Here is a 15,002-nt window from a genome sequence, read left to right on the forward strand (position 1 = left end):
ATCTTATTTCTCATTACCCTCTCTTGTTCACTGAGTTCTGGCAATATTGTCTTTTTTTATGGATTCTTAAACATGTAGACATGTTGTACTGACTCTACTCTCTAGCCTCAGACAGCTACACCGCTCACTCAGGATTCCGCTTCTGTGTTTTCCTGGACATCACATCTAAAATAGCAAATTTGGCTGGGTTTGTGGCTCAGTGGTCAAGAGCTTGCCTAGCCTGCATAGTTTTCTGAGCTCTATCCCTAGTCCGTCTTTGTTTCTCTCTGTCCTCTGTCTTTATCTTTTACACACACACACACACACACACACACACACACGCACACACACACACACGCACACATGCATGCTCACATGTATGCACACAAATGTACACATGCACAATTAAAATAGTACCTTTTAACATTGCTTTTTTTCTATCTTAACATTTATTTGAAATGAGATCTCTCTCTCTCTCTCTCTCTCTCTCTCTCTCTCTCTCTCTCCTGTTTCTTTCACTATAATATTACCTTCCTGAAGAAATTATTTGGTGGCTTTGATTTTTATTGTATTTCTGGTGCTTAGTGCTGATACATGGAAAGTACTTGGTTGTTGCTTATTGAGTGAGTTATGGGAAGCTGTGGCAGGGTTAGATGAGAGCGGAAACTGGGCTGATTTGTATGTTTCAACAGTCTCTCTATCCACAGGATACAGAACAGATTTGCAAATAAGCCTAAAGTTTGTGGTATCAATTTGAGTTAGAGTTTTATTAGAGCAGCCACCAAGAACATTCACTGACGTGCTTACACCAGAAACACCTACTGTGGTCTGGTCTAGGCCCTAGGTCCTGTGCCAGCCAGAGAGATTACCACATTCTCTTCCTATGCTGGGGAACTGAGAGTCACACACTCTTTGCCAAAGCTAATCATTGCCAGAAAAAAGAAGGGAAGTCATGTGTAAAGATGGGGAGGGGGTCTGAGCAAGATCAGCAGCAATTTCTGGCTGGTGGCAAGATTCAGGGGGCGTCTCAGTAGGGGCATATACCTTGAATCTTAACAGAACTAGCGTGTGGGGCATTTCTCAGGTTGCACTAGCAGAAATGATGCTAGCTAGCATTGGGAGTAGAAGATATTATGTGAGCAGTTTGGGAGGTAGGGGCCTGAGGAACATTTGACAGAAACAGAAGCTGTGCTGGGTGAATAAGATTAGGGGGTTGCTTAATGACTGAGGGTGTGAACTCTGATGTCACTCTGCCTGGAGTTGAATCCTGCTTGTATTGTTGGTAGCTATCTTCTCTGGGCTTCGTTTTCTATGTAAAATGAAGACAAATAACAACCTTATAGCATTGTTGGGAGGAACAACCAAGTTATTATGTACAAAGTGGTAAAAATGGTACCTAAATATTAAGTATTCTAGAAGCATTGTCTGTTGAACCTTGAGAGGTCTTCAATGCCAGAATGATTGGAAATTGGACTAACTTGCAGACAGTGAGAGCTGTGGTTATTTTGTAGATAGAGGAGACAGTTGCTCAAAGCTGGGGTTCAAATGTGTACTGATAAGGGAGGATGTTTGAGAGGTTGGTGAGCAGGATCCGGCCATCCTGAGGGAGACGAGAGGAGTGTCTTTGATGCTGGACTGGGCTGGGTCTAACCTGTGGAGAGTGGCATCAGGGGCCTCTGAGGTTCGAGAGACAGGAAATTTAGGGCGCAAAGCGGCCCTTCAGTCTTCTTCTGAGTAGTACTTGGAATGGGCTGGGGTGGAGGTTAAGCAGGGAGTGAGAGTTCCCAGCAGGGCAGAGCCCAGCCCTACCGACCCTGACCTCCAGCACAGAGGGCAGACAGACCCCAGACAGCACAAGCTCTTCTGCCAGTAGGTAACCCCTTCTACCCACCCAGCTTGCCCTTGCCTTGCCCCCTGGCCTTTCTCGGATTTGTTTTTTTGTTTTTTGTTTTTTGTTTTCGAGACAGGGTTTCTCTGTATAGCCCTGGCTGTCCTGGAACTCACTCTGTAGACCAGGCTGGCCTCGAACTCAGAAATCCACCTGCCTCTGCCTCCCAGAGTGCTGGGATTAAAGGCGTGCGCCACCACTGCCCGTCCTGGCCTTTCTCAATAGAGGTGGAGGAGTGGCCCTTTAATCCTTGTACTAGCCAATAGCCCACCCCCAACCCCAGCCTATATTACTTCCCTGATTTAAAAAAAATTATTCTTTTAGCCCCAGCCACACCCATTCTCCCACAACCCCCTCCATGCCTGTCTTCCTGGTTCACCCCACCTCTGTGCTTCACAACATGCCCTGGAGCTCTGCTGCCACCTGGGTTCCCTGGCAGCCTGGTTGCCATGGCACTGTGGAGCAGGTCTTGCAGAACAACAGCTCTAGGTAACCCCAGCAGGCAAGACCTGGGACCCAGCTCCTGCCACCTTTCTGCTTGAGAGCCCCCTGCCCTCCTCCCAGAGCTGAGCAGAGGAGGACATGAGGAGAAAAAGGAAGCTTCCCCGCAGGGCAGCTCTTTACCTGTGAGGATGCTGAATGGGAGGCACTTCCCACTGTGGCCCAGCCTGTGCCTTCACCCTGCCCTCTCACCAGCAGCAGCAGCAGCCGCAGCAGCAGCAGTAACAGCAGCAGTAACAGCAACAGCAGCAGCAGCAGCAGCCTGGGAACCCTGGGAACTGGCCAGGCCTGGACTCCAGGCTGCTAAGGGCAGGGGCAGGGCACAGGGGCAGGGCTGGGTGGGGGAGGAAGGACCTGGATGGGCAGGAATCATCATCCAGGGCTGGGAGGGGGCGATATGTCATGGAAACTGGTCTGGGGGTAGTTCTGGGATTAGGACTATAAGGGACATCACTGCATGGGGTTATGAGGACTTAGCTGGGTGGAGAAGAGGTGGGGGGGGGGGGAGGGAACAACTAGGCCATGAGGAGGAAGGAAGATTTGAGGCTGGAGTTGCTAGGGACAGGAGTGGGAGGAGACTAGGGGCAAAGTTGTGACTGGACCAGATTGTGAGGGGTGGTGGGTAGGACGGAGGACAAAACTGAGAAGACACCCTTGAGGGAACAGTGTCTCAAAAAGGAGTTATGGAGGGAGGTGGGGCTCTGATGGGAAGGGACTGAAAGGGAATGAAGAAAAACAAGGCACTTGAGTGGATGAACTGTGCAGGCAGTGAAGAGACAGATTGAAGGTCTCTTAAATGTTGGAGTGCCTAGGTATCTGAGGAAATGGGAGAAGGTGGGGTTGGGCCCAGCAAGCTTCTCTCAGTTGCCACATCCTGGCTCATTTTATCTCCTCCCCACAGTGTGGAGGGTGATGCCCCAGGCAGTGACCTGAGCACAGCGGTTGATAGTCCCGGGAGCCAACCCCCCTACCGGCTGAGCCAACTGCCCCCCACCAGCAGCCACATGGGGGGCCCCCCTGCTGGGGTGGGCCTTCCTTGGGCTCAGAGGGCTCGCCTCCAGCCGGCCAGTGTCGCCCTGAGGAAGCAGGAGGAGGAGGAGATAAAGCGCTCCAAGGCCCTGTCAGACAGCTATGAACTCTCCACAGACCTGCAGGACAAGAAGGTGCAGAAGAGATGGCTCTGGTTGAAAATGGGAGTGGGATACGGGGAGAAGGAGGGAGGTTGGGGTGTGGCTCTTGAGGGTGGTATTCAGGGAGGGACTATAAGGCTGGAACTGGAGGAGACAGGCTCCAGGGCCTATCCTTGTACACACATTCACTGCGTATGCACTGAGCCTTCTAATCACTCAACAAACATCACTGAGCTCCAATAATGGGGCCCAGACTTGAACAACATGCAATCTAAGGGGAAGGCACACACATGTAACTTGACAGTTCCATAGTATGATGATGCAACACATTCTCCAGGGTTGTAAAAGGGAGAAAAGGGAGGGAGGGGAGGACATTATACAAAACTGAAGAAAAATAGGACTTGGAAGGTCATTTATCAACACATCAATTATGGCTATGCCTAGATGTTTGGTCTGTAGGTGAATCCTCCCTCACCTCCTCCCTTCTTTCCTTCCTTCCTGCTTTTCTCTCTTACTTTGATTCTCTTTCTTCTTCCTTTAGCTTCCTCCTCTTTTCTTTTCTTTTCTTTCTTTCTTTCTTTCTTTCTTTCTTTCTTTCTTTCTTTCTTTCTTTCTTTCTTTCTTTCTTTCTCATTTTCTAAGCTCTTTCTGATTTTAAATGTTTCCTTTTTTTCCCCTTGTGTACATCTCGGGATTATAAGTGAGAAAACACTGGGCACAGAGCCTGTCATGACTTCCAGCAGTTAGCTGTGACTTGATTGGGATATGGTTGAGGCTCTGGCAACTTTCTGAACTTGTTCCTCTGACAGGTGGAAATGCTGGAGAGGAAGTATGGGGGCTCCTTCCTGAGCCGCAGGGCTGCCAGGACCATCCAGACAGCCTTTCGCCAGTACCGTATGAATAAGAACTTTGAGCGGCTGCGCAGCTCAGCTTCAGAGAGCCGCATGTCCCGCCGCATCATCTTGTCCAACATGCGGATGCAGTTCTCCTTTGAGGAGTACGAGAAAGCACAGAACCCTGCATACTTCGAGGGCAAACCTGCCTCACTGGATGAGGGTGCGATGGCTGGCGCCCGGAGCCACCGGCTTGACCGGGGCCTCCCCTATGGAGGCTCCTGTGGTGGGGGCATCGATGGTGGTGGTGGAAGTTCAGTCACCACATCTGGAGAGTTTTCTAATGACATCACAGAGCTCGAGGACTCCTTCTCCAAACAGGTCAGGAGCCCTGAAAGGGGCTTTTCTTCTCCATTCCTGGGCTCTGGCTGCTTCTACTGCTTTTATCTATTTTCCAAACTGCAAGAAGTTGCGCTATTAAGCACTTAACAGGAACAAATAGCAGTGTTTTGAACTGAGACTTGGAGAGTGGTGAGAGAGAATTGTTACCACGAGAAAGAGTTACAGCAATATGTATAATTGTAATTGAAGCACTGGGGAGACTGAGGCAGAAGGATTGGGAACACCTGTGTCAAACACCACCACCAACCAACCATCCAACCAACTAACCAACAAAAACCCCAAAGACAGGGATGTAGCTCAATAGTAGAGCACTTGCCCAACATATGCCACAGTGTGTGCTTCAGTCTCCAGCACTCTTTTAAAAATTACATTGCTAAAACAAGCATGTTAGAACATGGGTGCACAGGGTCAGTAAGATGGGTCAGTAGGTGAAGACACTTGCTGCCACGTTTGATGACCTAAGTTCAATCCCCAGAACCCACACCATGGAAGGAGAGAGAACAGATTATTTTAAATATCTTATTTTTATGTTTATGTATTTGTGTGTGTGTGTGTGTATGTGTGTGTGCGCGCGCGCACACGCATGCATATACCATGGATATACAGGCGCCCAAGGAGGCCAAAAAAGGATGTCAGGGCCCCTGGAACTAGAGTTAAAGGCATCTGTGACACATTTGGCATGGCTTCTGGGAACCAAACTCAGATCCTCTGCAAGAGCAGTGTATATTCTTAACCACTGCGTCATCTCTCCAGTTTCCCAAAACTGATTTATAAAAAGATTTAGTTATTTTATTTTATATGTTTGGGTGTTTTGCTTACATGTATGTTTGTGTGCCATGTGCACACCTCATACTTGTTGCATTCAAAAGACAGGGTGGCTGATTCCAAGAAACCTTGTGAATGTGGGTGCTGGGAAGTGAGCTAAGGTCCTCTTCAAGAGTAACAAGTGTTCTTAATGGTTGTGCTGCTAGTTTTACTTGAACTTGACACAGAGTCATTTTAGAAGTTGAAACCTCAGCTGAGAAAATGCCCATATCAGACCGGCCTGTGGGCAAGCCTGTGGTGCATTTTCTCAGTTGATGAGTGATGGGGGAGGGTTCAGCTCACTGTAGGTGGTGTCATTCATGGACTAGTGGTCCTGGGTGCTATAAGAAATCAGGCTGAGGCAGCCATGGGGAGCAAGCCAGTAAGCAGCACCCCTTCATGGCCTCTGCATCAGCTCCTGCCTCCAGGTCTCTGCCTTGAGTTTCTGGCCTGTATGACTTCTGTGGATGATGGACTATAAGCTGAAGCAAACCCTTTCCTCCACAAGTTGCTTCTGGTCATGGTGTTTTATCACAGCAATAGAAACCCTAACTAAAATAGAAGTTGGTACAAGGTTCATGGGATATTGCTGTGACAGACCTGACCATGTTTGGGGGAGGATTGTGGAAGGACTTTGAAACATTAGGTTAGAAAAGTAACTAAGGCAACAGCTGAGCCAACTCTCCAGCCCCAAGGAAAGACTCTTGAAAGTTTGCCTCTCACTTGCAAGTATGCACTGTTACATACAAGCACATGTGCCTGCATGCATATGCACACATGCACATACACACTCTAAATGCAATAAAAATATGAGCTGGGCGGTGGTGGTGCATGCCTGTAATCCCAGCACACTGGGAGGCAGAGGCAGGCGGATTTCTGAGTTCGAGGCCAGCCTGGTCTACAGAGTGAATTCCAGGACAGCCAGGGCTACACAGAGAAACCCTGTCTCAAAAAAAAAAAATCCAAAAAAAATGAATATATAGAACAAATAAGACAAAAAGTCATTACTTTTTGAAACTTGATATATATCAAATAAGGCCTTTACTAACATAATGAGCACTTTCTGGGTGCCAGGTACTCTGTATGCTTCGCAAGAGATCTGTGATGTAGAGATGTTTTTCCCTGTTTTATAAAGGAGGAGACTGAGGCTGAAGCACGTGCTCCGGTCAGTATTCTTAAGGCTGTCCAAGTCTGGTAGACAGTAGAAGCATATAGGCGCATGGTCATCTCCTAAAATAAAATGTGTTCAGAACCAGAAGGGATGCCGGGAAGACCAGACACGTTCCTTGGAGAAAATAGCATTGTAACTAGGCCTTATGGATCTGGACAGATGCCACTAGTTAGAGATGTTGTACCATTTTGCCATGTCCATGGCCACTCTAAACTGGGGAGACTTCAACATGGCTCCCCGTGTAAAAACCCCACTTGTGCCATTTCCCAGCTGTATGATCTCAGGCAAATGGTCTCACCTTTTGATCAGCAAAATGGAGGTAAACCTTTCTTTTTAGTACCATTTTAGGGCTGTTGTGGAGATGCATTTCTACTAGGTAACATACATGGAAGTACCTGGTATGTGGGTACTGCTAAGTTAGTTGACTTTTTTTTTCTCCTAAAGCCAAGGAGGTACTTGGTAGAGATTGTTGAATGAATGAAGTTTTATATAAAAAGAAATCACTGTGATCTAAACTCTGTTATCTGACCCTATCATTGGTCTACTCTTGCTTCTCTGAGGCTAATAAAATGGAGGGAAGGAAAGAAGTAATGAAGGGAAGCTCTGCATCATCCATCCATTCCTTCGTGTGATAATTAAACATCTTTTCTATGTCAAGCGGTAGCTGATCTAAAATAGAAACAGGGCTCGCACCTATCCCTCAAGGGAAGAATAGAGAACAGGAAAATACCATCTGATGGGAAAGAGATGAACCAGGCCTGATCCCAGCACTCAGTGCTAGCTAAGTCAGATTGGGAGGAAATGTTATACTTATTGCTCTACAGTAAACTACCCTAAAAGTTAGTAATTTAAATCTGACCTTAGGGGTCAGAGTACAAATCAAAGAGAGTCAGTGAGATGGCTCAGTGGGTAAAGGTGTTTGGTGTGCAACAAAATTGTCCTCTGACTCTAACACACATGCCGTGACTTCTATACCTACACCTACACATCCTGTACACACATACAGTAATAACAGACTTTAAAACAAAGAACCCGAGATTAGAACTGAGCTTAAACAACAAACAACCTCTTTCTTTCTTTTTCTTCTATACAGAGTAGCATTGTGTAGCCCAGATTGGCCTTCAGCTTGAGGAACTCCTGGCTTAGCCTCTGGGGTACTATAATTAAAGGTGTGTCACCACACACAACAAACATTTATTAACCTTTTACAGTTTCTGAGGGCCAGGAAGCTGTGAGGAGTGTGGCTGGATGATTCTGTTTCCAGGTCTCTCAGGAGGTGCCGTTAAGCTGTGTAGGACCCTCCTACACAGAAGACTGGACTGGAGCTGGCAGGTCTGCTTCTGTGCTCAATTTCTTCCGTTGTTGGCAGTCCCTCTCAGGACTGTTCACAGTGTGGCTTCTCTTCAGTGGGGAGTCTGAAGGAATCCAAGTCAAAGAGCGTGCAGGACAGACGTGCCAGCGTCATTCCAGAATGATATGCCTTCACTTCTACCATGTGTTGTGGACCACACAGACCAACTTTAGTACAGTGTGATACCTAAGATTATGAGTACCAGGAGGTAGAGATCACTGGGGCCAGTTTGGAAGCCGAGTACACCTGGAGACAGAGTTACTAGGTGTTCATTTTCTCAAGAGTAAATATGGATTTCCTAAGAGAGTTTCACCCAGAGAGCTCTGGGGGGAAGCTGAGATTTGGGGTTTTCCCTGGATGGGAACTGAACCTACACAATAGAGGTAAGAGTGTGGCTTGAATCAGAGAGGAGGGAGTATTTGATATGGAGACAGGGATACTGGAGTGCCCACGAAGGCATTCTGTCAATGTTAGGCCTAGCCTCTGTGAACTCACAGTCACTCCCTGGGAATTATTTTATAAACTAGTAAGAACCTATGGGAGTAGGACATCAAAGAGAGGAGAGTCCCTTGGTCCTGAGAAGACTCCATGCCCCAGTAGAGGGCAATGCCAGGACAGGGAAGTGGGAGTGGGTGGGACAGTGAGCAGGGGGAGGGAGGATGGGATAGGGGTTTTCGGAGGGGAAATCAGGAAAGGGGATAACATTTGAAATGTAAATAAAGAAAATACCTAATTAAAAAAAGAACCTATGGGATTCTTTACAAGCTTTAAAAAAATAAAGTTTAAAATAAGGGACTGGCTGGCCACCACACAATGGACTCAATGGTATTTTTGTAGACTTTTTATCTCATATTGTCTTGTTTGGACATTTTTTTGTGTGTGTTTCTTACTGGTCTTTTGCTTGTGTGTTATGCTTTCCAATTTTGTGTTATATGGGTTTTTATTAGATGTCTCTGTGTGTTTCTTGTGCTTTTTCTTTGTCCTTTTAAAATTATTTTTCTAGTTTGTTTTCTAAAGAGAGAAAGAAGGCAAGGGGTTTAGGTGGGTAGGGAGAATCTGGGAGGAGTTAGGGAAACTATGATCAGAATATATTGTGTGAAAAAATATTTTCAATAAAATATATATGTGTGTGTACATAAAAAAAAATAATAAGGGGCTGGAGAGATGGCAGACCTGTGTTTGGTTCCCAGCACCCACATGGTAGCTCATGACCCTCTGTGACTCCAGTTCCAGGGGATTTGATGGCCTAGACTAGCACCGTGCAGCACACATGTGATGCACAGACATATGCAGGAAAAACACTTACACACACACACACACACACACACACACACACACAATCAGTATGTATTTTAAACATTTAAAATAAAGAAGCTATGGTGAAGGCTTTGCTTTTGTGGCTGACCCACCGGGAAACTTTCCCTGCCTTCCCTTCCCTTCTTCTCACCTTTTGACCCTTGTACCATTCCTCTCTTTATGATTCCTTGTGCTTTTCACCTTTCACTGTGTACAGGTAAAGTCTCTGGCTGAATCCATTGATGAGGCCCTGAACTGCCACCCGTCAGGGCCTATGTCTGAGGAGCCAGGGTCAGCCCAACTGGAGAAGCGGGAATCAAAGGAACAGCAAGAAGACAGCTCAGCCACATCCTTCAGTGACCTCCCCCTCTACTTGGATGACCCAGTTCCTCCTCCATCGCCCGAGCGACTGCCCAGCACAGAGCCCCCACCCCAAGGCCGCCCTGAGTTCTGGGCACCAGCTCCCCTCCCACCAGTTCCTCCACCAATGCCACCAGGGACCCGGGAAGATGGTAGCCGTGAGGAAGGCACTCGAAGGGGTCCTGGGTGCTTGGAGTGCCGGGATTTCCGGCTCCGGGCTGCACACCTCCCTCTCCTCACCATTGAGCCTCCCAGTGACAGTTCTGTAGACCTGAGTGACCGCTCAGATCGCGGCTCTGTCCACCGCCAGCTGGTGTATGAGGCGGATGGCTGCAGCCCCCATGGGACCCTGAAGCACAAGGGGCCACCAGGCAGGGCCCCAATCCCACACCGCCACTACCCTGCCCCTGAGGGTCCAGCTCCAGCCCCACCAGGGCCCCTGCCACCAGCCCCCAATAGTGGTACTGGGCCCAGTGGTGTGGCTGGGGGTCGGAGGTTGGGGAAGTGTGAGGCAGCAGGTGAGAACTCTGATGGTGGAGACAATGAGAGCCTTGAGAGCTCCAGCAACTCTAATGAGACCATCAACTGCAGCTCTGGCTCCTCCTCTCGGGATAGCCTGAGGGAACCTCCAGCCACAGGTCTGTGCAAGCAGACCTACCAGCGGGAGACAAGGCACAGCTGGGACTCGCCAGCCTTCAACAACGATGTGGTACAAAGGCGGCATTACAGAATTGGCCTCAACCTCTTCAATAAGTATGTGCTCTAAGTTCTAGCTTTCTTGCCTCTTCCCTCCCTGCATGTTTAAGGGGCTATCTCCAAGCAGTGACCTTGGTTCTGCCATCCTGGCATTTGATGAAATGGTATGTCTCCCCAGATGTCTGGGGATGAGAAGGACAGCAGAAAGTGGATGTAGTAACTCACACTTGGAAATCTTAGCACTCCGTGGGCTTGAGTGAAAGGGATTGCCCCAAGTTAGAAGATAGTCTGGGCTCTGTTGTGACCACCAGGCCAGCTTAGGCTACAAAGTAAGACCCTGTCTCAAAAGACAGCTAACCAAAGTAAGAAATGGAGGAGGAAGAGGAGGAGGAAGAGGAGGAGGAAGAGGAGAGGAGAAGAAGAAGAAGAAGATGACACCACAGGGTTACAGAATAGAGAGGCTCCCAACATGCCTGACTTCAGGACCTAGTGCTTTCAGTACCTGTTTGTATGATTTTGAGCAAGATGTATCCCCCAATGGCTTCTGGGCATTGTCCTCCCTATTCCTCCTTTTCAGAAGGGCAGGCAGTCTGGACTATGATGAACCCTAGACCAGGACCCCAGTCTGCCTTTGCTCATTCCATGTCTAGTCTTAGGTAATTTATGTTCCTTCTTTGGGCTTCAGTTGTTTCATCTTTCCGTAGGTAGGGTTGTGTATTTGGTGGCAGGCTGGTATGACTAACGGTGACTAAGCTCTTTCAAAGTGCCTGGTTCTGTGCCAGGTGCTTAGGAATGGGGATGAGAGCGTGGCATTTGATTAGAAAATAATTAGAAAACATAAGATGCAATTAGAAAACATTAGATACAATGGAAGGCATTTGATGTAATACTTCGCATCTTTATAGTCTGTTAAATACTGCCACCTATATATAACTTTCACAATAACTTCAGTGAGGTTCATAGTAATATCCTTATTTTAAAGAAAAAGAACTGAGACCCAGAGAAATAAAAGAGGTTGCCCAAAGTCATGCAGTTAGAAAGTGATTAGTCAGAGACTCCTAGATCAAAGTCCAAAGTTGCAAATTTTAGTTTCCTGGAGGCCCCTCCCAAGGCATTCAGATTCTGCATATGGGACAGTTCCAACCAAGAGGCTTTTTGTTCCAGCCTCTGAAAACACTGGAGGTGCCTCATCTGTAGAAACAGTGACAGAGGCTGAGTAGGATGTAGGATATGGGACAAAGTGACCTCTTTACTTCTTCCCTGTCCTGAGGGTCTGTGACTCAGGGAAACAGTCTTGGTCTAGAATTCAGGCCTCCTCTCAAGACTCTCTGATGACTGCTAAGCCAATCATAGTGCCTGCAGAGAGCATCCTCTTTTTCCCCCTAACTCTGGTATGCCTCAGGTAAAAGAGGAAATTAGTGTAAGGATACCTTGGAATTGTGAAACTCTGTAAAAGGGGAAAGGATTTTCTTCTTGTGCTGCAATGTTTTCATCTGTATCCTGAAGGAACTGACCACATGATTGATCCTTGGCTCTCTGAAGCCCTGCTTAGTCAGGCCCTGAATCAAACTAGAAATAGGACCAGGTGCAGTTCTAGAGGAACAACTATCTCATCTACCTCCTCTCTTTCTGCAGGAAGCCAGAGAAGGGTATCCAGTATTTGATCGAGCGAGGCTTCCTGTCTGACACTCCTGTGGGGGTGGCTCACTTCATCCTGGAGCGGAAAGGCCTGAGTCGGCAGATGATAGGGGAATTCCTGGGGAATCGGCAGAAGCAGTTCAACAGAGATGTGTTGGAGTGAGGACCCCAGCATGGGGCAGGCGGGCCAGGGATTCCTGGAAAAAGGAAGACAGGAGGGAGGGAGGGAGGGGGCAGTTTCTTTCTTTTTTTTTTTTTCTCAGATAAATTTTCAAAACAAGATGAATAGATTTTCCTGTTCCCATACCTCTCTGCTCCAAAAGGGTCTTATTTCTTTTGACCCTATTCCTAACGTCTCCTAAGGGTGGTTCTGGGCAGGGCATGCTCATCTAATAGTTTGCTTTGGGCCTCAATTTCCCATCACTAAAATGAATAGATTAAAGGAAAGCACTCTTAGTGACCATGTGCCTTCGATTTTCTTACTTGAGTTTCAAACATTCTGTCCTCAAGTGTGATGATACTTGTTGTGGCTAGAGGTCCAAAGTGTGGGAGTCTGTTAGTGAATGTTGGGCTGCTTGTGCAAGTGGGTGTGTCAGTGGTTTGTGTAGAGAAATGAAAAGTGCCACCACCCACCCTGCTTCTTTACTCTTCAGCTGTGTGGTGGATGAGATGGACTTCTCCTCTATGGATTTGGACGATGCACTCAGGAAGTTCCAATCCCATATCCGAGTTCAGGGTGAGGCCCAGAAAGTGGAGCGACTCATTGAAGCTTTCAGGTGTGCCTGCTTCCCACTCCTGAAGCTGCCCCTTTCTATCATGGAGCCCTATTTCCACAAGAAGCTACTCTCTGGGCATTACAATTTTCTCGCCATAGAACAGAAACAGAGGTATGGTGTGGTGAGGAAGAGGCAGGTGGATCTCTGAGTTCAAAGCCAGACTGGTCTACGTAGTGAGTTCCAGGATAGCCTGGACTACACTGAGAGACCCTATCTCAAAAAAAAAAAAAAACAAAAAAACCCACCAAAACAACAATAACAACAAAAAAAGACAAAACCTAAGTAAACAAACAAAAATTCAGAAGTGATAAATTCCATCTTAAGAGGCATTTGTAAGGTTCAGAGTCAGTGAATAAGAAGTCTCTAGCTCTAGCCTCTGAGATATAGCATAGTAATAAGTAACAAGATTAGCAATAAATGATAATATTCATGGATTTGGGTATGTAAGTCAGTGACAGCACCTGCCTGTTGTTATGACTACGAGTCTCTAGTTTCTGTGCCCAGTATTGAAAAGGAAAAAAAAGGCTACCATTCTGTGAGGTAGATGCTTCTACTGGCGTTTTCACTTTGTAGATGACAAATCTGAAATTCAGGGGCATTAGAGTAAGGTAGCTGAACCAGGATTTAAACTTGAGTGTATCTAACTCCATGTTATCTATGCTCAGCTCTAAATGCTTTGAAGATCAGACAGAGCTGGGTAATCTAAATCTTGCTCCACCCCTTTGGAGTTTTTCTCAGGAGAGGTGGAGGAAGATTTGCTTTGAAGCCAGATGATCAGTTTTTTTCATCCTGGCTTTACCATTCACCAGCTCTATTGCCTGGGCAAGTTACCTCACCACTTCAAGCCTTCATTATATCCTGTGTAAAATAAGACTGCTTGGGAGTTGGAGGTGTGGTTCGGTGATAGAGTATATGCTCAGCATGCTCAAGGCCCAAGGCTCAATCCTCAGCACTGCAGGCAGAAAGAAATGGGGAAATAGCATTTATGCAGTGCTGTGATGAGTTGCATGAGACAGACAATGTACTTAAGTCTCCTGGAAAAGTTCCAAGAAGGTATGATTATGATTTTTTCATGGTGGTGTTAGAGAAAATGAAAAGAACAAACTCCAAATGCTAAGGGAGTGTTTCTTGAAGGAAAGGGTTTGTGATGCCAACCTGGGCGGGCTGGTGGAAATTGCTGGCACCTGAGTCTGGACTTGACCCTTCTTGTCTCACAGCCAGCGGTACTGTGTCTGTAACCCTGCCCTCGTACGCCAGTTCCGGAATCCAGACACCATCTTCATCCTTGCTTTTGCCATCATCCTCCTCAATACCGATATGTACAGCCCCAGTGTCAAGGCTGAACGCAAGATGAAGCTGGATGACTTCATTAAGAACCTGAGAGGTGACCAGAATTTCCCATCTATTGCTCTTGCACATCATCTGAGAAAAGTAAAGTGTATGGGGATGGGAGTGGGGTGAGAGAGATCCCAGATGGCCTTATAAATTGGCCTTCTTCTATGCTGTCACTTTATCTCATGGCTGGACGTCCCTGGGGCAGTCACTTATTAATTCACTCAAATTTATCAAAGTCATTTGCCAGGCTGTGTAGGTAACTCAGCAGCTGAGCGCTTATCTAGCATGTGCAAGGCTCTGAGTTTGATTTCCAGCACTGCAAAGAAAAACAGTTGTCTATCCATTTACACTCCCTCAGATAAACTATTTACTACTTATTGACTCAGGCTAATGAATGTGACTCTGTCTCACAAAACAAAACAGCCTGACTCTCAAACTGTTTGACTTACTCAGTTATTCCTTCATCCATTCCTTGTTAGCTCTCTCCTTGTCTTCCCTATTTATACCCATAAAAACTCATTTGATTACTTTAGATACATTTTTTTCTCCCTTTGTTTATTCATTTAGCCAACCAACCACTCAGTCAGTGGACACTGACTGGATACTTACTGTATACCAAGTAAAATGAGCACGAAGGACAGTGGAGGGGAGGCTGCTATAGTCTCTGTTCTGAGAGCTCTTCCAGCTTGCTAAAGAGATTGAAATGTAGTGCCTAGATAACCAAGGTAAGACAGAAAGTCAACAGTGAAGAGGCCAAAAAAACCCCAACAAAACAAACAAACAAACAAAAAAAACCAGCCAGAGCAATCACTTCCTACAGACTTCCTGGAGGACTTGTTTTT

General features: G+C 46.8%; 1 protein-coding gene across 5 annotated transcripts in view; it reads left to right on the forward strand.

Annotated features, from left to right (window-relative positions):
• Iqsec2 (IQ motif and Sec7 domain ArfGEF 2) overlaps positions 1 to 15,002 on the forward strand; it is an 82,670-nt gene that overhangs the window by 55,480 nt on the left and 12,188 nt on the right. For all 5 annotated transcript variants that reach the window (XM_052170464.1, XM_052170460.1, XM_052170463.1 and 2 more), the window contains 6 exons: positions 3,270 to 3,531; positions 4,308 to 4,712; positions 9,573 to 10,468; positions 12,047 to 12,208; positions 12,703 to 12,825; positions 14,043 to 14,209. In XM_052170464.1, the coding sequence (XP_052026424.1) occupies positions 3,270 to 3,531; positions 4,308 to 4,712; positions 9,573 to 10,468; positions 12,047 to 12,208; positions 12,703 to 12,825; positions 14,043 to 14,209 (2,015 nt within the window). The remainder of the gene's footprint in view (positions 1 to 3,269; positions 3,532 to 4,307; positions 4,713 to 9,572; positions 10,469 to 12,046; positions 12,209 to 12,702; positions 12,826 to 14,042; positions 14,210 to 15,002) is intronic.

Source organism: Apodemus sylvaticus, chromosome X (assembly GCF_947179515.1).
Source record: "Apodemus sylvaticus chromosome X, mApoSyl1.1, whole genome shotgun sequence".
Lineage (NCBI taxonomy): Eukaryota > Metazoa > Chordata > Mammalia > Rodentia > Muridae > Apodemus > Apodemus sylvaticus.